Consider the following 25329-nt stretch of genomic DNA (forward strand, 5'->3'; position numbering starts at 1 on the left):
GTTTTTGTTTTAGAGATGGAATTCTTTTTTTAAAAAAAAAGTATATTCACCAAGTTTTCATTGCTTTCTGAATAATTATGTAACATATGTCACTTCCCAGTCCTTGGATGATATCCCTCAATCCAGCAAGCTTGGGAAGATTATAAATAATGTATGTCCAGTTTCTTTGCTTATTTCTTCTAATACCTTTAAATGGAAATCATCATTAGGATTTGCTATTTAATTAACTTGCTGGAGTCTTTTGAACAGGTAACAGAGGGTTGATGAGGGCAATGCTATTGATGTGAAATGGACTTCCAAAAGGTATTTGTATACAGTGCTGCACAACAGACTTGAGCAAAGTTATAGCTCATGGAATAAAACGGAAAGTAGCAGTATGGGGTACGAAATTGGCTAAGTGACAGGAAACAGTAATGATTAATGATGTTTTTAGGGCTGGAGGAAAGTTTGTAGTGGAGTTCCCCAGTGGTCAGCGTTGGGACCCTTATTCTTCCTGATATATATTAATGATCTAGACCTTGGTGTACAAAGCACAATTTCAAAGTTTGCGGATGATACAAAACTTGGAAGCATTGTGAACTGTGAGGAGAATAGTGTAGAACTTCAAACACACATAGACAAATTAGTGGAATGGGCGGACAAGTGGCACTTGAAGTTCAATACGGAGAAATGTGAAGTGATTCATTTTGGTAGGAAGAACATGGAGCGAAGATATAAAATAAAGGATACGATTGAAGTAGATGCAGGAGCAGAGGAACCTGAGTGTGTATGTGCATAAGTCATTGAAGGTTGGAGGACAGATTGAGAGAGTGGTTAATAAAGCATACGGTTTCCTCGGCTTTATTATTATGAGTATAGAGTACTAGAGCAAAGACACTAGTTTGGCCACATCCAGTTCTGGGTGCAGGTTCAGTTGAGACATTCAGAAGGGAATTAGACAGTTATCTGAAAAGGAAGAATGTGCAGAGTTACCACAGAGCCATAGAAAAGTTATGGTGTAAAAAAAGGCCATTCAGTCCATCGTGTCTGCACCAGACAAAAGGAGAAAAAAGAAATTTTTATCATTTTAATCCCACTTTCCAACAACTAGTCCATAGTCTTGCAGGCTTACAGCACTTCAGATGCAGATCAGGTACCTTTTAAAGGAGTGAGTGTTTCAGCCTCAACCACCAACTTGGGCAGTGAATTCCCGACCCACCACCCTCTGGGTAAAAAAGATTTTCCTCATGTCCTCTCTAATCCTTCTACCAATCACCTTAAATCTATGCTCCCTGGTAATTGACCCCTCAGCTAGGGATACAATCTTTCCTGTCTACTGTATCTAGGCCCCTCATAATTCTGTACACCTCAATTAGGTCACCCCTTAGCCTCCTCTGTTCTAAGGAAAACAACCATAGCCTATCCAATCTCTCCTCATAACTGCAATTTTCAAGCCCTGGCAACATTCTTGTAAATCTCTTCTGCACTCTCTCCAGAGCAATTATGTCCTCCCTGTATTGTGACCAGAACTGAACACAAAATTCCAGCTGTGGCCTAACCAGCATCTTATACAGTCCCATCATTACATCCCTGCTTTTGTATTCAATACCTCGCCCAATAAAGGAAAGCATTCCATATGTTTTCTTGACCACTTTGTCTAACTGTCCTGCCATTTTCGAGGACCTGTGGATATGCACTCCAAGGTGTCTCACTTCCCCAACCCCTCTCAACAGTATTAAGTCTTTTGTGACTGTCATAAGCTTTCTTTTATCTTGGTCTGTATGCTTCTGGATAACCAGGGGGCTCTAGATTTGGCAGTACCACTCTTTTTCTTTATGGGGACATGTCTACACTATGCCCACAGAATCTCACCTTTGAATGCCTCCCACTGATTTGACACAGTTTTTCCTTCTAATAGCTGTATCCTGTCTGCAACTCATCTCTCAGCTTTGTAAAATTTGTCTTCTCCCAATTTAGAACTTTTACTCCTGTTCTACCTTTGTCCTTTTCCATAATGATGCTAAATCTAACTATATTATGGTCACCATTTCCAAAATGATCCCCCACTGCTACTTCACCCATTTGCCCAGCTTCATTTCCTAAGACGAAATCTAGAATTGCACCCCTTCTCGTTGGGCTCATTGTGCTGACTAAAAAAAGGTTTCTTGAATGCAGTTCAAGAATTTTGTGTGAATTGTGCCCTTCACACTTTTCATATCCCAACTGATATTAGAATATTGTCCCCAACAGTTACTGCCTTATTGTTTTTACACTCAGAAATCTGTCTACATATTTGCTCTTCTAACTCCCTTCCACTATTTGGGGGTCTATAGTACACTCCCAGCAGTGTGGCTGCCCCATTTTTATTTCTGAGCTCAATTCTGGCCTCATTTGATAGTTCATTTCATATATCATCCCTTCTCACAGCTGTAATTGATTCTTTAACCAATAATGCTACACCCCCACCCTTTTTATCCCCCTCCCTATCCTGCCTGAAAACTCTATATCTAGGGATGTTGAGCTGCCATTTTTGCCCTTCGTTAAGCCAAGTTTCTGTTCTGGAATCTGTGTCCTCAGCTCATCCGGCTTTATTTACTATGCTCCTTGCATTTCCATATATATCTTTTAATGCTGCCAAATTCCTGTGCTGGACACTTTTTAATCGGTGCGGCTTCTGTCTTTCAGAATCATTAATTCTCCATTTCCTGTTCCTGCTCTAAATTTGTCCTTGGGTTCCCATTCCCCTGCCAACCTAGTTTAACCACCCCCCCAACCAACAGCATTCGCAAATCTCCCTGCAAGGATATTCAGCCCAGTTCTGTGCAGGTGTAGACCATCCGGCTTGTACAGGTCCCACCTTCCCCAGAACCAGTCCCAATACATCAGAAATCTGATGCCCTCCCTCCTACACCAGCTTTCCAGCTACATATTTATTCGCACAATTCTCCTATTTCTAACACAAAAACAAAAATACCTGGAAAAACTCAACAGGTCTGACAGCATCTGCGGAGAGGCTTATTTCTATACTCGCTTGCATGTGGGACTGGGAGTAATCGTGAGATTACTGCTTTAGAGGTCCTGCTTTTCAATCCTTTCTAGCTCCCTAAAGTCTGCTTTTGGGACCTCATCCCCTTTTCCTACCCAAGTCATTGGTACCAATGTGCACTACGACCGCTGGCTGATCATCTTCCGTCAAAAGAATGTCCTGCATCTGCTCCATGGCATCCTTGGCCCTGGCACCAAGGAGGCAACATACCATCCTGGAGTCACATCTATGCCCACATAAACGCCTGTCTGTTCCCCTAACTAATGAATCCCCTTTTAGTACTGCTCTTCCGCTCTTCTATCTCCCCTCCTGTACAACAGAGCTTCCTGTGGTGCCACAAACTTTGCTCTAATTGCACTCCTCCAAAGAACCAACGCCCTCACTGCTATCCAAAACAGAAAACTGGTTGGTGAGCAGGACCCCAGGGAACTCCTGCATTACCTGCCTAATTTTATTGCACTGCCTGGCAGTCACCCATTCCCTTTCTGCCTCCAGGTTACTAATCTGCGGTGGGACCACCTCTCTGAACGTGCTATCCATGTAGCTCTCAGCCTCGCGGATATACCACAGTGACCCCAGCTGCCACTCGAACTCCGAAACCCTGAGCTCCATGTTCCGTAGCTGGTGACACTTCCTGCACATGTGGTCATCTAGGACACTGGTACCATCCACAACTTACCACATATTACAAGACACACATCCACACGACGAAGCTGACCTGTAATGGCTTCAATTTACTTCCCTTGTGTTAATTTTATTTTATTTTGGTTTACTTATGCAACTTTACCTGGCCTCAACTTAACTTTATTTCACTATTGTTTGTGTTTCTTACTTAAATGTAAGTAGCCCCATGTATTTTCTAATTCTCAGCACTTGATGACACTCTCTAACAGCAGTTTCTGACCAACAATGAACTTTGTTTCTCCTGTGATGTTAGGTGCTAGGTGCTGCTGACTGCCTGGCTCGGAGTCCTCCTTTTGCACAATCTGGGGAGAAGGCGGGGGAATGACACTATGGGGAGAATTTTCCCCATGTCAGGCAGGCCGGTTGGGAGAGCCTGCGATTGGCTCCACATCGCCATTTTATGTGGGCAGGCCAATTAAGGCTTGTCCAGCATTACGCACGGCAGTAAGAGAGAGAGTCGGAGCCTGTGCTCTTTCGCGCATGTGCACGAAAGAGCACAGAAATCTCCAAAGCTCGGACCTGCCTCGGGGAGAGTAAGTACATATTGAGAATTTTTAATAAAGATAAAAATTATTTACACACACCCCCTCATGTGACCGTGCTACATGAGCTGGGACATGTTTATGGACTGAGCAAAATTTATTTAGTAAAACCTTCAGGAAATCTCATCCCGCCTGTGGATGAGGTTTCCTGAAAAATGCAAAGGCCCCTTGGGCTCTTTGCCTGTGGGGGCAATGTTGATGATTACTTTAATTAGTTTTTTAACGGCCTTACCAGGCCTTTGACAGTTCAGAGGGTGCGCAGCCACCTCCAATATGCGCGATCCGAACAAAAGATCTGATTGATGCGTGGTGACATCAGGAGGCCTGACATCACCGCATGTCATTTTAGGTGCCGGTGTGCCAGGTCCACCCCTGCACACCGACATGAAAATTCTGGCTTATGTGAATTCGTAACTCAGAGCCGGTGCAGACGTGATGGGCTAATTGGCCGCCTCCTTCACTGTAGCAATTCTGTGATTTGGGCTGGCTATTTATCTCTATTCTTCTTAGGTTACTCATTACAATTTTGCCACTGATACTAATCATCAGTTTTTTAGATCTGAGAGTGGGTGGTTATTTTTTTTAACTGTAAATCGCAAAGTAAAATATTCAGTTTAGCTGTTCCACTAGGTCTTCACCTCCACTATCTTTATATTGTAATTAAACCTGTTTTTAATGGCACCATCTTCCTTATCCCTTTGTTACTTGGTGTACTCAAAAAAAAACTTTGCTGTTACCTTTTATACCCTCTGCATATTTTATCCACATTCTCTCTTTACCTCTTACTTTCCTTTTTCCTGTAATTCTCTCAATATCATTCCTACACTTTTGTCTTTACATTCTAAGGGTATGTATTTGCCTTGGGCATTAGTGCAAAATCAGTGATAATGCATTGACAGACCCTTTTTTCCACCCTGCCTGATTTTCTTCTCAAATGATTTCAGTGTGAAAGGAATGAGCTGCCATTGCACTATCACCCAAAATAAATTTATAGCTCCTTATGGTTTAATGATGGTTTGAACATCTGTCACAGACAATTGTTCAGTCAACTGAGAAGTAATTCTGTTGCCCTTGAGCTGCAAATATTGTTTTGTAATCTACTTGTTATTATATGAAGGTTCCACTGTTGATCTGTAGATTTCCCAACTAATTTCTCTAATTGTATTACAGTAAATTCCTTCCTCAGCATTAGCTTGTTTAAGTCTAATCCTTGAATTATGACACCTCTTGCCCCTTTCAATCTGGATAATCAACGTAATCATGCCATTATTTTAAAGATCCTCCCTTCCTACTAGGCTGGTGACTATTTTTGGTTCATGGTCATAAGTAAATAGAGTATCATTTGCTCCTTTCTAGTCTTTAGGACATGCTGCTTAGGCAACCAGCTTAAATGCATTTAATACAACTGTTTCTTTTCCAGCTGTTTCCTTGCAAATTTGTATTTCCAGTCATTTAATTTGATTTTGTAATCCTGCTAGTACTGGCATAAGACACCTTATTTTGTCAAGTTCTTTCTCCCTCTCTGCCTGTTGGCCCCTTTACCATTCTGTTTACCATTTGTTTAACTTGCTACTTCCAGTACCCCAATTTCTTCCCTCCATACATTCTATTTCAAAGTCTTACTGCCCCTTCTCTTTTCCCTCACATAATTATTCATTCCGAGAAAGTAGCAGCTCAAGAATTATTTCTCTTAACTTTTCTTTCTAGTTGTAATTGATAACTTTAAACAATTGAAGTTAAAGAATAGATGCTGAACATGTTGCAGAACAAAAATATATATGCATATTTTAAAAGATGCAATACATTTTTGAAGTTTTGTTAAGTGGATTACAAACATAAAAATGTTAGTTGTAAAATATTGTGACTGCATTGGAATGGGTACAGAATTAATTTATTTCAGTAAATTTAACTTAGAATGATGGTTAATGTGTACCACACAACTCTTAATTTATTAGTGTATGCAGATGTTCATGATCACTACAACAGCAGGATTAAGGGCAACAAAGATGGTTCATTTTTTTTCCCGTTTTATTTTTAAAGTACATGCCTGCTGCTCCAGCTATGCAGGGAACATATATCCCCCAGTACACACATGTGTCAACAGCTGCTGTTCCAGTGGAGGTAAGTGTTTGTGTGCACATAAAACATCCATCAATTATAAGCAGTTATTGAAATAAGAATTTTGTTTTTTTAATTGGGTCCTCAGTGGAACACATTCAGATCTTTCAATATCTCAAAATACCAAGTTAACCTTTCCACATCCACAAGAAGTCAGTAGAGATATTTTCAATTAGAGGATAAAACTTGTATTCCAAATAAACTACTGCATAAAGTGAAATATGCATACGCACACACCTAAATCTAGGTATTGAATATAGAATAATAGGGCTTCTTATACAGAAATAGTAATTCTGTTTTTTAGGTTATATATGAACATGGGTAATTATTTTAATGTAAGGCTTTTTTTTGTATAATGCTTACTACTTAACTATTGATATGTTTATTACATTGATGTCTCATGTTAATAGCTGTTGGAAATGGCATAAATGCTTGATACACTTAAATGGACTCTGCTCATTTCAAAAAGCACTTTTTGTAGAATACTATGATTGGAAGACTATCCTGTCTGGACTGCCTTTCTGGTATCATTGTCTCAGCAGTAAAATGAACACTTGTCTGTGATTGATGTAGTTAATGTTGATAATGCCAGCTCACAATCTGTTTTTAAAAATAGATAATAGTGAGAAGCTGCAAGTGAATTCATGACACAACTCAATTGCAATAAGGATCTAATGATTTCAGCATGTGCTTTATTGATTGTATTTCATCATCACAGGAGCCTAGCGGTCAGCAGCAGCAAGTTTCTGTAGAGACATCAACTGAACACTCTCCCTACTCTTATCAGCAAAGCAAGTAATTCTCAGGTAGCTATTAATTGTTGCACATGTTGATGATTTATTTATCCTTTTGAAGTTTTTAAGTCAAATTGGCAAAAATGACAACATGTCTATGTGCTGTTGCTGATTAAAAAGCATAAAGACCTTTTAGTTGTACTTTCATAACATATTCAGTTGCTTAAATGACATAGAAAAGATTATACGTAAAATGTTTATGAATGCTTTTAGTATTGGTAGATTTTAAAATAGCCCTAAAGTCTCAATGTTAATGAATAAGGTAATGCCTCCGTTTTTTTGATACTATAATCAAATATTACATTAACTCTTGACGTAAACACTTGGATCCATAAGTCATCAGAAGAAAGGCACAACTTCAAGGTTAAGGGAATAGTGTGTCTTGCATTAACATTAGGCTGAATAAGCACCAGTTCATTCCGGCCCTATTTTTATGAAATTACATGTCTGCAGTTAGTCAATAAGCTGAAACCTAAATCTACATTTCGGTGTTTGTTTTGCTATTGCGGCAGTCTCTTTTGTGAAATATAATGTGAATGACTCAATGTGTGTCTAACGGTGTTTGTGCCCAAACTGCTTACGTTTAATGAAAGTAGTTCAATCAGTTATTTATATTCATGGACATTTCTCGTCTTTTAACTGGTATTACTACATAAAATACAATTTGATATTCAGCTAAAAATAAAATGTTTATGTTTGTATAATGTTCGACCATTTTATAATCTGGACATTTTTATCAGGTATGGTCTATTAGGCTATTAGGTGTACACCTCACTAATAGTTACATTTCTGTAATCGGGATACAACATTTCTCCTTTGCCTTCCAGTTTCTTGGCACTAAGCACTATTGCTGAAGTTGCTGAAAAAAAAGAGATGTTTTTGATTTTTTTGTCTTGCACTCATCAGGACAATTCACAAGAAAATACCAATTTCAGAGGAAACAATGTATTTATAGTGTATGAGAAGAGAGAGCTGATTGCTTGGCAAGTGGGCTCTGATAGAGGTGTTGCCATGAAAGATATACCAGTTGATGGTGACTGACAGTAAACTGCCAAGCATTGTTTGAAATTTAAACCAGGCAGCTTGACTCTGATTGGTCAAGACATTGCCCTGGGTAATGAACCAGCAAATGGCTGTCACTCATTTTGTTTCACTGAAACAGGTGTAATGTGCATACATGTTCTTTCTGCCTGCAAAGAACAGGGCCTTGTGTATTAATATATGTAGCTTCCAGTACATGCAAATGCGTCATACTGCGAACCTGACTGACGATCTTAAATTGATAATCAACATAATTTTTAGCACACTGAGAATTATTTGGCAAATGTTGTCCAACCGCGGAGTCACATTTAATGTTGGACACTGCGTTTTGAGTTTTGTAAATATGGGCTGGTTGGGTATGGTCCATGCCTTGTCCATTGCAAACAATGGAAGGGACATGCTGTTTGATACAATCCACCTGGGACATACGGCCTACATATCTTGCATCACATTGGCACTAAAATTCATACACCACATTACTCATTTGTGTGATAGATAGAATGTCTTTTTGGCTTGACGGCAGCATCCTATTAGTGGCGAATGCCACTAGTATTGCTAATGCATAGTAGCAGCATGAAACAGCTATCTTCACCTGTTGCTCATTTTTTGAGGTACTTTACCCTTCCAGGGTAATCTGAGGTAGACTGAGCAGATTTCAGAGCTGAAAGTGATGTCCTTGGACCTTTTCATGCATTTGCGAGATATTGCATGAAATAATCTGAAGGGGTAGCCATTATCCTGCAGGATAGCCAATCAGAGTACATTTGCCAACCAATCAGCACTCTCTTCTCATACAGTATAAATATGTTGTTTCCCCCGACATTGGTATTTTCTTGCGAAATGACCTGATGAGTACAAGATGAAAAACTTCAACAAAAAATGCCTCTTTTTTCAGCAATACTTTAGATCTGTATTATCAAATGACTGCTTATATTGCTGAAATGCTGCATTGTTGGAGGTTATTTATCCCATTGATGTTTATGTGGCCTTACTGTGTGCAAATTGACTGCTGTATTTGCCTATATTGCAGAAGTAATTAATTGACTACGGAGCACTTTGAGATACCCTATGTATGCAAAAGATGCAATATAAAATGCAAGTCTTTCATTCTTCCTTCACTCAGCACGAGTCTGTATGTTTTTTCATTCACTCTGATAAATGGAACCACCAAAAAGAATGAATTCGGGAAGAAAGAAAAAATCCTTTGTGATTCTCATCTGTTTTTTTAAAAAATGAAGATATCCTTTGTAAAAGTTTGTCTTCCTCATTTTTGTATTTCAGATGTGCAATGATGGCCCTTCCCCACCTAGCGGAGGACATTGAAGGACTGAAACAATCATGGATTCTAATCTAATATGCTTTAACATTGTCAACCTTTTGCACAGGTTCTGAAAAAATATTTGTAATAAAATCAGCTGAAGCAGACTATTTTGGTATAAGTTCTGTGAAGTACATATAAATGCTTACATTCATCAAGGGGTAAATAAACCTCCAGGAAATAAGTTTATTTTATTAAGGAAAGAAAGCTTATTTTTAAGATTTTGTCTAAACAGCAACATAAACCTTCTGTATGCATAGATTGAGAGAGTGAAACTTATTATTAAAGATGCATGGCAGATTAGTCTTCATAGACTAAAGATGTCTGTATGACTTATATTACTTCTTCTGTATTATATACCTGGAATTTTTCTGAAGTTTCAAATTAGACCAGGTACCTTCCACTGATATACTATGCTTGCTGTGTGAGTGTTGTTGTTGTTGTGAAGTGTTACATTGTTAGTCTTTTTCTTTTAAATGCCTACTTTGTTATAGGTAGAGTGATGTGATTATAGATTTAAATTTTTTCCTCAAGCTACAATTTGCCTTAAACCTCATGTTTCAGTAGCTGAAACATTTTAAAAATCTCTATAAGATATAGTGCTTTGGCCATACAAAATGGCTCAGTAATGCCTTGTAAATCAGCATTAATAGACTTTTATAGAGTTGATAGTCCTAATTTGACTGGTTGTGGATCACACCTTTTTAATGTATTGTAGATTTTTTTTATATTTTTCATTGTTCTTAGCTAAGTAATAATTGAGGTAGAAATTTTAGGAGGAAAAAGCATGTGTTGGGTGAAATACATTTTCTGAGTTTGATGAAATTTTAACAATGAAGTGTTTTTAAGGTGGTTTGGGTTGTAAATTCATCAGATAATAGAAAAGAGTTAGGAATTCTGCTATATTGTGAAAATGAAAAAAATCTTTTGGCTTTTTTCAAAATAAATTGATGTTGTAGTTTTAGAGTAGATAAAAAGGGTAAGAATGGGTGTGCCTGTCATAGTAATGTTTTTTCTTCAGCTTTAGCAGGTTTTAAGAGTTGCTAAAGCTTAGATGATTTATGAATGCTCACAAGGTAGCAAATAAATTAGTTGATTTTAAAGAAAAAATATGAAAGCTAAACCAGTTTTGTTCATTGAAAATAAACAGAGATTGGCATAATTTTGAATGGGTACTAGCTCTTTGTTAGGTATATATAAAAAAAAAGACTTGGCACTTTTGAAGGTTAATATTACCAAAGAATTATGAGCTAGAAACTAGTCAAATGGGAAAAAAATGTCAGCCTAGAGTTTCTTCTGTACACATTTTATTTTGTGCCGGACCAGTTTGCGATTAGATGTGCCTTTTTACGTGCATTTGCATTTAATTTTTTTAAATGTAGGGACACAAAGAAGCATGAAGGAAGGTTTTGATCCAAGCAGTGCCACACTTTATATAATTTTCATTACCATCATCTTCACTACATGTGCTAGAGTAATAAGAATGATTTTGAAGCTATGAAGTCACTGATAACTATTTGGAGCTTTACCTGATAGAAACAGTTTTATTTCACATCAAGCCAGTAGAGCTCACCTCATTTATTCATGACTTGTATTTAAAAATAAATAAAATAGGTTGTCTTCCAAGAGACTGTGCATTTGTCTGGTCAGCTGTTTGATCAGTTATCTACCTCAAGGTTGTGTTTTCTGTTTTACTGGGTCAGGTTGCTGGGCCTGCCTGCCTCACTAGACCAAATCACTCTAGCTCAGGAGCTAGGGCTAAACAAGTTATTTTTTCATGTGTTTAGCTATTTTTCAGAATTATTGTAATATGTCAATGTATTAAGTTCTTGTCATCAGTAAATTTCATAGTTTCAAAATATTTGCTGCTGAAGAGATTTTTTTTTAAAAATAGTGTTTGTTATATTCTCAACACATATATCTTGTGAAAAGCAAAACAGTTGTGGTATTACTTGATCAGTACTCCCTAGAATATTTCTGCTGTGTCAAAATCCAGGCAAATTGCAGCTGATTGATTGCTAGAATCAGAGCTACAGACAAATATTGGATTATTGCGTATCGTTCAAGACTGAAATCTGAGAGGTCTATATAACTGTGTGGAATTGGCTGCTGTTTAATATCTGAACTAAGTGCCATACTCATTATCTGGATAAGATTTGGAAGAAAATCCGCTGTACATAAAGAAATGATCAGTTACCTAAAACATCACATTGTAGACAGCCATTAAATTATAAAGAAACTTAATTTATGAAGAAAGACCTTTTGTACAGATTGTTTGAAAAAGATTTTCATAGAGATGTCTATATGATCAAGAGAATTAATTTTTTATTTTTGTTTTACTTGTGCCACAAACTTGCCAGTGGTAACTTATTTGTCCGGTTCCAAATGACTCATTCTGTAGTTTTGTTTCCTAAGATGTGTTGTTTAAGCCAAGAAAACATTTTTGAAATGTAAATTAATTTAGATTGGTACCTTAGTATTTCTGTTAATTTTCTTTTGGAAAACCTTTGAATAAAAAACAACCAAGTGAAAATATTTCATCTTACATTTTTATTAATCTAATTACTTTTCATTCCTGTTCTTATGGCCAGGATTCCACATCCCCCCCCCGCCATTGGGAGGGATGTTGAAGAGCGGGTGCGCAGAGGCGCGCCTCAGATTGGCGCACCCAATTGGGAGCACACTGCCATTTTACATGGGCAGGCCAATTAAGGCCCACCCAGCGTGACGTCCGCATGGAAACCCCCTGTGCAGGCGAGTGGGGGGGTGCGGGGGGGTGGGTGGATTCCCTGAGCCGAGAGTGTGCTCTTTCGCGCATGTGCACGAAAGAGCGCACTCATCTCCCTGAGGCTAAGTGCTGCCTCAAGGAGATCGGCTCCACTGTCAAAAATGGAAAAAAAGAAAATTCCCTAACATGTCCCCTCATGTGACACTGTCATGAGTTGGGACATGTCCATAATTTCTAAAAACACTTCAATTAAATTTTTTAAACCTACATGAAACCTCGTCCCGCCCGTGGATGAGGTTTTATACTTTTTCTAATGCCCACCAGGGCTCCTGGCCTGCCCTCCAACCTTAAGGTTGGATGGGCAGGTCCATTAATTACTTAAGTGACTCTGTCAATGGCCTCAATTGATCATTGACAGGACAGCAGGCGCACAGCTGATTTTGCTGAGCCCCTGCCTATCTGAAAATTTAAATGGGGCACAGTGACGCTGGGAGTTCCGCCCGACCTCACCATGCGTCATTTTACATGTCGGAGAGCAGGCCCCACCCCCCCCCCCCCCCTCGCAGACAGGAAAATCCTGGCCTATGGGTTTTTGATGAAAGTAGTGCTGTGCAGAAGCTCTTTGTTTTGTGCATTCTGTGTCAATCTCTTTCTACTTACTGTCCTATATTGCGTACAAAAATGTAATAATTTCTCAGCTTATTGAAAAAGATAACCAAGAAAAGTTTGATAACTGTTTACAAAGGAAATCTGCATAAGCGCTAGTTCTGAAAGAGAGCAATAAAATTTTGGCACAGATTTTAAAAGCACTTTAATTGCTGGTGCACCTTGACATGCATCAGTGGCAACAAGGTGTATAGGCTCCGGTATTTATCTGACAAAGTGTATTAATGCTCAGGCATTTACGGTCTACAATGGGCTAATAAAGCATGTGGGTTTTATTAAAAGAGGCATACAGTACAAAAGCCAGGACGTTATGCTAAGCTTACATAAAGGACAAGTTCGGATTCAGCTGGAGCATTGTGTCCAATTCTGAGCACTGTGCTTTAGGAACAATGTAAAGGCTTTGGTGAAGGTGCAGAAAAAGAGGATTTTACAGGTCTCAGAGGGGGCTGGGAAACAGGGGTCGGGGGAAGTCATGCGGGAGAGCAAGGGGTGGTGTGCCTGTTGCCTTCCCACTGCCACTAGCATTTTGGCGAATGGCCCTCCTGCCTCGAAGCCAACTGAGACCGTCAAGTAGGCAACTGAGGGCCAGTTAAGGGCCTCTTGCTGTCACTGCTGACATTTTACCAGCCATGTGGGGAGATCATCAGGTAAACACTGTGGGCTCCTTGCTGATTTGGGGAGGGGTAGGAACCCTCCTGATCAGGCACGGACCCATGGAGAGTCCCCTGCACCAAGCCACCCACACAGCAACACCACCCACACCCCCAGCCCTCACTAGCTTCCCCCATGCCCCTTCAATTTTGGCTACTGATGGCACCCAGCCAGGTGCAGCAGTGGCCATTGTTCCAATGGCACTACAGGGACTGAAGAGCTGTTGGCCCTCCAATTGGCCAACAGCTCTTGGGGGCTGTGATCTCATCCCTTAAGTGGATGGGAGCCCCAAAGACAGGCAGTTTACTGCCTAATGGGCATAAAATCTAGTTGGGGCACCCAGAAATAGCTGAGGTGGACCAGGCCACTGCTACCCATAAAATCCTAGCTTGATTTACTAGAATAGTTCCAGGGATGAGGGATTACAGTTATGGGAATAGACTGGAGAAGTTAGGTTTTTTTCTCCTTAGAGCAGAGAAAGGTAAGAGATAATTTGATAGATGTGTCAAAATCATGAAAGGTTTAGATATAGTAAATAGGAACTATTTCCAATGACTGAAGGGTTAATAACCATAGGGCGAAAGCTTAAGCTGATTGGCAAAAGAACTAAAAATGACATGAGGAAAATTTTTTAATGCATCAAAGTTTGGAATGCATTGCCTGATAGGGTGGTGGAGACAGAATCAATAGTTCAGTAAATATTTGAAGGAGAAAAGAATCGCAGGAATAAGAGCAGCTGAGTGGATCTAACTGGATGGTGCTTTGAAAGCACAGATGCAAATTCAGTGGCCATCTTTCTACGCTCCGTTTTTAGGATTCTGTAATGGGACAGTAATTGCCTGGTTGGCTTTTTCTCATCAGCCTACTCAATTCTCAGTAACATAATGGTGTCATCAGCAGTGCTATCAAGTAGGAATCACTCATCAAAACCTGCTTATCAATACTGAATTTAATTCTACTGGGACTACCAGCTCTAGACCTCTTTACAGCCATGGTTCAAACATGAACGTAATCTGATCCCTTCAGGGAGGGGAGAGCAACTGCCCTTATCCAAGGCAACATTCAAACTGAATATGTCACCAAGGAACCCTAGTAAAACAGCTGTTATTGGAGACGGGGGGTAAACTTTCAAGTGGCTTTAGTCATACCTGGCACAAAGAAAGATGGTTGTAGTTGTTGGAGGCCAATCATTTCAGCCCCAAGTCATCACTCTAGGAGTTTCTCAGTGTATCATTGTAAACTCAACTATCTTCAACTGCTTCATTAATGCTTTGCTATCATAAGATCAGAAATAGGGTTATTCACTGATGCTTATACAGTATTCAGCTCCATTCACAATCCCTCAGCTAATTAAGCAGCCCATGCCCATATGCAGCACAACTTGGACACTACTCAAGCTTGAGTTGATAAGTGGCAAGGAACATTACACCAGGCAATGACCATCACCAATAATTGACCACATGATCACTTCCTCTTGACATTCAAAGGCATTATCGTTTCCAAGGCAGATATTCTGCAGTGAGTGGCTCATCTCCTGACTCCTCAAAACCCCTCTGCCACCCACAAGGAAAGTCAGGAGGAATGTGAGGGAACACTCTCCTCTGAGGTGTATGGCTACAGCTGCAACTTTACTGAAGAAATTTGACACCATCCAGGACAAAGTAGTCCGCTTGATTGGTAACAACCCCATTAGTCTAAACATTCACTTTTAAAACTGATGTTTTGTGGCTGCTATCTACAGAATGTATTGCAGTAGCCCACCAAGTTTCTTCAACAGCATTTCTCGACCTTGACCTCCACCACTTCAAACAAGGGCAACAGGTGCGTGGGAACACAACTGCTTCCGAGTCAGACACCATATTGACAAAGTAACACATAGGCCACTTTCTTTTTTTCATCTTCAAAGCTAACGAGAAGTACAAATATGATGGATTTTACACTGTTTAAGAAAAGGGGGAGCAGGTAGAACGAGATAGAAGGTCAGGGATAGGTGACAACTAAGGAGAGATTGACAAAGATGTCATGGACCCAAGACAAAGGGAGTGTTAATCATGGTAAAGAGTAAGGACGGTGCTGATAGTGGCATAAAGGTAAGGTAGCAGATGTTAATAGCAGAACAAGGGTCAGCACTCTGAAAGCAAAACATAGAAACAAGTGATAGATGGCCCTGTGGGGGAGGGAGGTTAGGGGAAAAAGGATGAAAAATGAAAAAATAAAATTATTTTTTTAAATAACTAAAGATAAATAAATAACAATTGGATTTAAAAAGAGGTTAAGAGGGAGGAGAGAGTTCATGGTCTGGAGTTGTTGACCTCAATGTTAAACCCAGAAGGCTGTAAGGTGCCTAATTGGTAGATGATGTGCTGTTTCTTCAGCTTATGTTGGGCTTCACTGGAACACAGCAGCAGGCGAAGGACAGATTTGCAGGATGGTGTGTTGAAATGCCAAACAACAGGACGATCTAGGGCATGCTTGCGGACTGAGCGAAGGTGTTCCACAAAATGGTCACCCAGTCTGCATTTGGTCTTTCCAACGTAGAGGAGACCGCATTGGGACCAGCGAATACAGTAGACCAAATTGAAGGATACGCCAATGAAGCACAGCTTCATCTGAAAAGGAGTGTTTGCAGCCTTGGACAATGAGGAGAAGGTAAAGGGGCAGGTTTTGCTCCTTCTGTGATTGTATGGGAGGGTGTCGTGGGAAGGGGATGAGGAGTTGGGGGTGATGGAGGAATGGACCAGGATGTCATGGAGGGAACGGTCCTTATGGAATGCTGACAGAGGAGTGAGGGGAAGATGTGTTTAGTGGTGGTCTCATGCTGGAGTTGGCAGAAATGGTGGGGGATGATCCTTTGAATGTGGAGACTGGTGGGGTGAAAAGTGAGGATGAGGGGGACCCTATCATGTTCTGGGAGGGGAAGGGGAGAGGTGAATGGGTGAGGGCAGAGGTGCGGGAGATGGGTCAGATACCATTGAGGGCCCTGTCAACCACGGTGGGGGGGAGCCTCTTACTTTTCATCCCATCCCCAAGGCACCTTCCCATGCAATCGCAGAAGGTGCAACATCTTCCCCTTTAACTCCTCCCTCCTCACTGTTCAAGGGCGCTTCACTTGCACCTCCTTCACTTTGGTCTACTGCACTCGCTGCTCCCAATGCAGTCTACTCTGCATTGGAGAGACCAAATGCAGACTGGGTGACCGCTTTACGGAACACCTTCAATCTGTCTGCAAGCATGACCTGGACCTTCCTGTCACTTGCCATTTCAACACACCATCCTGCTCTGATGCCCACATGTCTGTCCTTGGCCTGCTGCAATGTTCCAGTGATGCCCAACGCAAAATGGAGGAACAGCACCTCATCTTTCGATTAGGCACTTTACAGCCTTCTGGACTTAACATTACATTCAATAACTTCAGACCATGAACTCTCTCCTCTATCCTCACCCCTTTATTCACCCACTTTTTTCAAATGTTCATTTTTATTTTTTATCCACTTATTTTTAATTATATTTATTTTCATTTTTATTCATTTATTCATTGCTTTATCCCCACCTTTTATCCTATTTTGGATCTTTTATCCCCACTGCCATCCCTTTCCCCACCCCACCCCCACAAGGGCTAACTGTCACTTGTTCATGTTGTTCTTTTCAGAGTGCTTACCATTGTCCTGCTATTATCACATTCTGCTTTCTTACCTTAATGCCACTATCAGCACCTCCTTTAGCCCTTACCACTACCATTAACATTCCCTTTGTCCTTTTGTTCATGACATCTTTGTCAATATCTCCATTGCCCCCACCTATCACTGGCCTTCTATCCAGCTTCACTTTCTCCACCTCCCTTAAGCAGTATAAATTTCATCACATTTTTACTTCTCTTTAACTCTGAAGAAGGATCATACGGACTCGAAACGTTAACTCTGTTTTTCTCTGCACAGATGCTGTTAGACCTGTTGAGTTTTTCCAGCATTTTATGTTTTTGTTTCAGATTTCCAGCATCCGCAGTATTTTGCATTTATGCTAACTTTCTATGTACTTTGTATGGGTACATCCAAGTCCCTCTGGAATTAACATTTACAAATTTCACGCTGTTTAAAAAGTATTCTGCTTTGCTATTCTTAATACCAAAGTGAATAACCTCACACTTCCCCACATTAAACTCCATCTGACAATTTATTGACCGCTCATTCAATCTGTCTTATGTTTCTTTGCAGCCTCTCTGTGTCTTCCTCACAGCTTGCATTCCCACCTAGTTTTGTATGGTCAGCAAACTTAGATACATTATTCTTTGTAACTTTGTCTAATTCAATTTTATAGGTTGTGAATAGCTGAGGCCCCAGCAGCCTTGTATCCTTGTAGCACTCCACCAGTGATAACCTACTAATTTGAAAATGTATTCATGCCCATTCTTGGCTTCCTGTCCATTAACCATTCCTCAATCCATGCTAATATATTACCCCAACTCCAAATGAGCCCTTATCTTGCGTATTAATCTCTTGTGTGGCATCTTATCAAATGCCTTTTGGATATCCAAGTATAATGCACCTACTGGCTCCCCTTTATCTACCCTACTAGTCATTTTCTCAAAAACTCTAAATTTCCTTTTAAAAATATCATGTTGATGTTGTCTGATCATGGAACGATTTTCTACGTGTATTGTTAATATTTTCTTAATAATAGATTACAGCACTTTCCTGATGACTGACATCAGGCTAACTGGCTGATAGTTCCCTGTTTTCTCTCTCCCTCCTTTCTTGAACAGTGGTTGTATTTGTTGGAACCATTAGAGAATTTTGAAAAATCATAACCAGTACATCCGCTACCTCTGCAGTTACGTCTTTTAGAACCCTATGATGTAAGCCAAGTGGTCTTTTGGATTTGTCAGTTTTTAATCCCTTATATTTCTCCTATATTTTTTCTCTGCTGATATTAATTACCTTATTAGTCTTAGTTAGCCTTTATTTCTGGATAGTAACTTCTGTCTTCTGCTGAGAAGCCAGGTACAAAATATTTGTTTAATTACTCCGACATTTCCACATTCTCCATGATAACTTCTCCTATATCTGTGTCTGTTCTCTTCCTTTTTATATAATTGTAAAAGCTCTTACAATCTGTTTTTATACTGCTGGCTAGCTTACTCTAATTTTTCCCCATTTTAACAACATTTTGGTAGCCCTTAGCTTGTTTCTAAAACGCTCCCAATCCTCAGATTTACTGTTATTAGTTGCTACTATTATTTGCTACATAAGCCTCATCTATTAATATACTTTCCTTAAAGTGCTTAATAAGCCATAGATGGATCTTCCTTGCTGATTTTTTTTGTTTTTTTTAATGGAATGTATTTTTGTGGAACATTTTGAATTCTTTCTTTAAATGTTTACCACTGCTTATTTATCACCATACCTTTTAGCCTATTAGCCAATCAACCATAGGCAGCTTTCCCCTCGTGCTTATGTAATTGGCTTTGATTAAATTCACGATTTTTGCTTGTGATTAATGGATGTCACTTTCAAACTGATGATGGAATTCAGTTACATTATGATCACTATTACCCAGTGGATCTTTTGCTATGACCTTACTAATTAACCTTGCCTCATTGCACAATGCTAGATCTAACATAGCTTTATCCCTAGTTGGTTCCAGATCATATTGCTCTAGGAAGCTGTCATGAAAGTATTGTGCATACTCATTTTCGAGACCACCTTTGCCAACTTTGCTAGTCCATATTGTCAGGAGATATTAATGCATATAACGATATTGTAAATTATTTTTAAAATGGAATTATAGTGGGATCTGTGTCTATGCATTTTACCATGTGTATCTTAATTGGATTAAAGCTAGCTAGTCTAGATGCTTTGATATATAGTAGTTTTGAGATGTTAATTAGATAAAACCATAGAACACTACAGCACAGAAACAGGCCATTCGGCCCTTCTAATCTGTGCCGAAATATTATTCCTCTAATCCCTGCACCCAATCCATAACCCTCCAGACCTCTCCCATCCATGTATATAGAACCATAGATCACTACAGCACAGAAACAGGCCATTTTACAGCACAGAAACAGATAAACCTAAAGAAGTTAAAAGGTAAAGTGCAATTTGCATTTGTTGCATAAACTATTCAAAAGAATGGGTGAAATCTTCTACCTAGCTGGGAGACACCAAGCAATATGTTTATATTACTAATAAAATTGGTGAAATGAAAAGATTATTATTAGGAGAGGTAAAATTAAAAAGCCTATTAATACAATGGAAAATTTACATTCAAAGAGGAAGCTAGGTATAAACAGAAAGGAGTTTGTGTGTGAGTCAGAGGCATCTAAGATCTAACCAGCTCGTAAGCCTTCAACTGTGCCTGCAAAGGAAACAAATTGAAAGGAACCTCATTTTCAATTCCTAAGGTCAAATCTGCTTTGCCTGGTGTCTGTTTTAAGTCTATAGGTTATTGTTGCCTTGGTGAATATTTACTTGGGAGTGATTAATTTGGGGATTTGTTTAAAAGTTATTAAGGTAGCAATTTGTAGACATGTATGTGTCTAATTTGTTATTAAATTAATAAATGTTTAATTTAGTTTTATATAAAAAACCTCAAGGCTCAGTGGTCTTCTCCTGAATCCTGAGCTGCATCTCAAGCATACCAATTGAAAATAGAGGTTATGACAGTTGTTCAAGTTTCCCTCTGGCCTTTACCAACTGCTGTGTCATAACAATATGAAGATTAAAGCCCCTCACAATTATTACATTGCCATTGTTACAAGCTACAATAATTTCTTGAGTTATGGCTGTCCAACTGTGTAGCTACTGTCCGGGGCTTATAAACTACTCCACACCAGTGTTTTCTGATCCTTGCTATTCCTAATCTGCACCCATAGTGATTCTTCTTCCTGATCTTCTGAGCCAAGATCCTTTCTCACTAATGCCTTTATGGCTTCCTTTACTATCTGGGCTACCCCTCCTTCTTTTCCATTCTGTCTGTCTTTTCAAAATGTTGTGTACCTTAATTGGTGACCAACACTCACTGTCTTGACTCACTTGTCAGAAATGATCACTTTGTCAAGATACAGGGGCTACAGTCACCTATGGAATGATTCTCCAGCAGGAATCAGTGATTTGAACAAAGGGAAAAATGTCTGTGTTTAAGACAAAAGCTAATACAAGTATTGGTGTATGGTTGCTTGATTTTGTCCTCTACTGGAGAAAGATTAACAATATGCATTGATAGCCATGAAAGCTTGTATTGAGGACCTGACTTCACTATCCTCTGGAAATGCAGTAAACCTGAATTATTTGTAACTCGGTGCACCCTGAATTTTAATGAGGGAACACGTAAACATATCTCTCAATCTGCAACAGGTGGAAGAGTCACTATTTCAGGACTAAGCTAATGTATAAAATTACTGAGGATTACCTCAGCCCAACCTATGTAGGTAATTATGCTCCACATAAGCCTCCTCCCACTCTATTTATTTTATCTGATTGTCACCCTATCAACACATTAAGACTTAGCCCTGCAAACTGATTGCACCATAGAATTGACCTTGTGCAGAGAGTTTATGCTGTAAGATCTTCTGCAGTGATGGTAGCACGAATGTTACCCAGCTCATTCTCACCCTATTCCTTCCTCCCACATTTACTTTTCTAGCTTTCCTTTGAATGCATCTGTGTTATTCTACTTAGAGCCATGTACTAAACTGATGTTTTTTTCCTGCCTGCTTGACAGTCTTACTGCTACCCTTTTCATTAATATGATTTGAAGATGGAACTTCCAGGTTGAAACTGTGTGACTGTTTAACTGTTTTAACTGAGGATTCTGCTACTTAAAGCTTCCAAGTTGGGTGACATTCATGCTACCATCACTGCAGAAGATCTTACAGCATAAACTCTCTGCCCAAGGTCAATTCTATGGTGCAATCAGTTTGCAGGGCTAAGTCTTAATAGATTATTATTTTCATAATGTTCTGATATTGATCATCCTTGAATTGCAAATTGAAGCCGACATGAGTATAAATATTAATCTTAATGTAATTGTTACTCTCTAAGCTGAGTTATTAATTCATTTGATTGTTATTTTTATTTGTTAGAATTGAACTTCTATTACCAACAGAACTTTACTTCTGCACTAACAGGACAATGGTATATGATGCAGGCTGACACTCAGAGTGTCTGCTGTGTTATTGGATATGTTTCACATAAGGCATTTAGCTGAGGTAGTGTCTGTTCAAGTAAATGTTAAACATTTTAGAACGTTGTTCAAAGAAGAGGGAAATTCTCTTGCCCTTATGGCCAACATCAATTCCTCAACCACACAACACAAAAACATACTAACTGCTTGTTAATTTCATTGGGTTTGTGGGATCTTGCTGCACACAAAATGACTCCTATGACGAACAGTTGCACATCAACTTAAGTTCATTCTGTGTGAAGTGTTTTGAAACATTCCTAAGTACCATGATAAGGCTTTATCTAAATGGTTGTAATTTTTGTGGCCTAAATAAATATTTGTGATCAAAAACAGAGTATCTACTACAATAATACTTTTACTTATTATTTTAATTAACTTAATATCAGAACAATTTTAGCACATACAATACCTTGTGAAATTATGAAGTTAGTAGGGTTCGGTGGTCATAAACTTCAGGGTGCAAACGACAAAATTAAACCATGCAGATAATATCTGACCAGGTACTTAAAAACTTGATTGGGGGTAAGAACATAAAACTAGTGCTAAAGCTTTTTAGACCAACGAAACTCCTCTCTTTGTTATATTAACAATCCAGTATAGCATCTAAATTTTTTTATTTATTTATTCATGGGATCAGAGCATCGTTGGATGGATCAGCATTTAGTGCTCATCCCTAACCACTCTTGAGAACGTGGTGGTGAGCTGCCTACTTGAACTGCTGCAGTCCATGGGTGTAGGAACACCCACAGTGCTGTTAGGGAGTTCCAGGATTTTGACCCAGCAACAGTGAAGGAATGGCGATATAGTTCAAAGTCAGGATGGTGTGTGGCTTGGAGGGGAACTTCGTGGTGTTCCCATGCATCTGCTGCCCTTGTCCTTCTAGGTGGTAGAGACCACAGGCTTAGATGGTGCTGTCTAAGGAGCCTTGGTGAGTTGCTGTAGTGCTCCATGTAGATGGTACACACTGCTGCCACTGTGTTTTGGTGTGGAGGGAGTGAATATTTATTGCGGCACAAGGGGTGCCAATTAAGCGGGCTACTTTTTCTTGGATGGTGTGAAGCTTCTTGGGTGAAGTTGGAGCTGCACTCATCCAGGCAAGTGGAAAGTATTCCATCATATTCCTGATTTGTACTCTCTGGTTAGTGGACAGCTTTGGGGAGTCAGGTGGTGAGTTACTCTCTGCAGAATTCCCAGCCTCTGATCTGCTCTTTTAGCCACAGCATTTTTCTGGCTGGTCCAGTTCAGTTTCTGGCCAATGGTAACTCCCGGGATGTTGATGGTGGGGCATTCGGCATTGGTAATGCCATTGAATGTCAAGGGGTGATGACTAGATTCTCTCTTATTGGAGATGATCTTTGCCCAGCATTGTGTGGTGTGAATGTTATTTGCCACTTATCAGCCCAAGCCCGAATATTGTTCAGGTGTTGCTGCATATGGACACAGACTGCTTCTGTATCTGAGGAATTAAGAATGGTGCTGAACGTTGTGCAATCATCAGTGACCATCCCCACTTTTGCCCTTATAATAGAGGGAGGGTCACCAATGAAGCAACTGTAGATGCTTTTAGAAAGGGAGTTCCCGGATTTTGACCAGCAACAGTGAATGAATGCTGATACTAGGTTTACGACACTACCCTGTGGAACTCCTGCAGCGATGTCCGGGGCTGAAATGATTGGCCTCCAACAACCACAACCATCTTCCTTTGTGCTAGGTATGACTCTAACCAGTGGAGAGCTTCCCCCTGATTCCCATTGACTTCAGTTTTGCTAAGACTCCTTCACACCAAACTCAGTCAAATGTGGCCTTGATGTCAAAGGCTACTCTCACCTCACCTCTGGAGTTCAGTTCTTTTGTCCATATTTGGGTGAAGGCTGTAATGAGATCAGGAGCTTAGTGACCCTGGCGGAACCCAAACTGAGCATCAGTGAGCAGGATATTGCTGAGTAAGTGTCGCTTTATAGCACCGTCGATGACCTTTCCATCATTTTGCTGAAGATTGAGAGTAGACTAATGGGACGGAAATTGGTCGGTTGGATTTGTCCTGCTTTGAGTGCACAGCACATAGCTGGGCAATACCCACATAGCCAGATAGGTGCCGGTATTGCAGTTGTCCTGGAACAGCTTGGCCAAGGGTGCAGCTAGTTCTGGAGAACAAGTCTTCAGTACTATTGCTGGAATATTGTATGGGCCCATAGCCGTTGCAGTATCCAGTGCATTCAGCCATTTCTTGATATCATTAAGATATCTCAGCAGTGCCTTCACTTATTTTCACAAGTCAGCACAAGAGAGTGGCGGAGAGATCAGAACCAGCGAGGGTGCGGGGAAGCTTCAAAAAGTGATGACAGCACAAAGGTGAGAGCTGACTGGTGAGTAGTGGGTGAGTGTTTTTCTCCAGTTTAAAATAGATTAAGCTGAGGAAAGGTAAGTGTTCTAGTTTTTATTTGAAGTACATAAATAATTTAATTTTTTTTACTGTATTTAACTTAAAAGTAAGATTTTTTTTCAACTAGAGGCATGGCAGGGCAGCTCAGTCCCATGTTATGTACCGCCTGAAACATGTGGGAAGTCCTAGACGCTCCTTGCACTCTGACCAACCACGTGTGCTGGAAGTGCCACCAGCTGCAGCTACTTGAGCTCCAGGCTTTCAAGCTTGAGCGGCAGCTGGAGGCACTGAGGTGCCTCCACGAGGCTGTGAATTTTGTGGATAGCACATTTTTAGATGTGGTCACCCCACAGCTTACGGAAGTGTAGACAGAGAGGGAATGGGTGACCATCAGTCAGAAGAAAGGTTTCAGGTAGTCAGGAAATCCCCAGGTACATCTCACTCAAGAACCAATTTTCTGTGTTGGAAAGCGGTGAGCGTGATTGTTCCTTTGGGGAGTGCAGCCATGCTCATGGCACTAGGAGTGGCTCAGCTGCACAGCAAGGGAGAAAAAAGAGGGGAAGAGCAATAGTGGTAGGCGACTCAATAGTAAGGGGAACAGACAAGCAGCCGTAGGCGTGACTCCAGGATGGTATGTTGCCTCCCTGGTGCCAGGGTTAAAGATGTCACTGAACGGCTGCAGGGCGTACTAAAGGGGGAGGGCAAACAGACAGAGATTGCGGTACATATTGGTACCAACGACATAGGTAGAAAGAGGGATGAAGTCCTGCAGGCAGAATTTAGGGAGCTAGGAAACAGATTAAACAACAGGACCTCAAAGGTAGTAATCTCTGGTTACTTCCCGTGCCACACACTAGTGAGTACAGAAATAGGTTAGTCCAGATGAATGCGTGGCTGGAGAGATGGTGCAGGAGTAAGGGCTTTAGATTTCTGGGACAATGGGACCGTTTCTGGGGGTGGTGGGATCTGTACAAGGCAGACAGGTTGCACCTGAACCGGAATGGGACCAACATCCTTGCGGGGAGGTTTGCTAGTGCTGTTGGGGAGGGTTTAAACTAACTTGGCAGGGGGATAGGATCCTGAGAGGAGGTTCAACAGGGGGAGATGCACAGCCAAAATTAGAAGAGAGAGCAAGTAAGTCTGGAAGGCATAGAAATTATAGGGCAGTTAAGGCACAAGGGAGTTTGGAAAGGTTGGA

The 25329-nt window shown here is 40.3% G+C and overlaps 1 protein-coding gene across 8 annotated transcripts in view; it reads left to right on the forward strand.

The window, feature by feature from the left end:
- Nucleotides 1-12055, forward strand: part of LOC121284762 (RNA-binding motif, single-stranded-interacting protein 1-like) — a 293402-nt gene extending 281347 nt beyond the window's left edge. For all 8 annotated transcript variants that reach the window (XM_041200341.1, XM_041200347.1, XM_041200342.1 and 5 more), the window contains 3 exons: nucleotides 6292-6372; nucleotides 7088-7175; nucleotides 9486-12055. In XM_041200341.1, coding sequence (XP_041056275.1) covers nucleotides 6292-6372; nucleotides 7088-7168 — 162 coding nt within the window. In that variant the 3' untranslated portion in view covers nucleotides 7169-7175; nucleotides 9486-12055. The remainder of the gene's footprint in view (nucleotides 1-6291; nucleotides 6373-7087; nucleotides 7176-9485) is intronic.
- The last annotated feature ends 13274 nt before the right edge of the window (nucleotides 12056-25329 follow it).

This window comes from Carcharodon carcharias, chromosome 12 (genome assembly GCF_017639515.1).
Source record: "Carcharodon carcharias isolate sCarCar2 chromosome 12, sCarCar2.pri, whole genome shotgun sequence".
NCBI lineage: Eukaryota > Metazoa > Chordata > Chondrichthyes > Lamniformes > Lamnidae > Carcharodon > Carcharodon carcharias.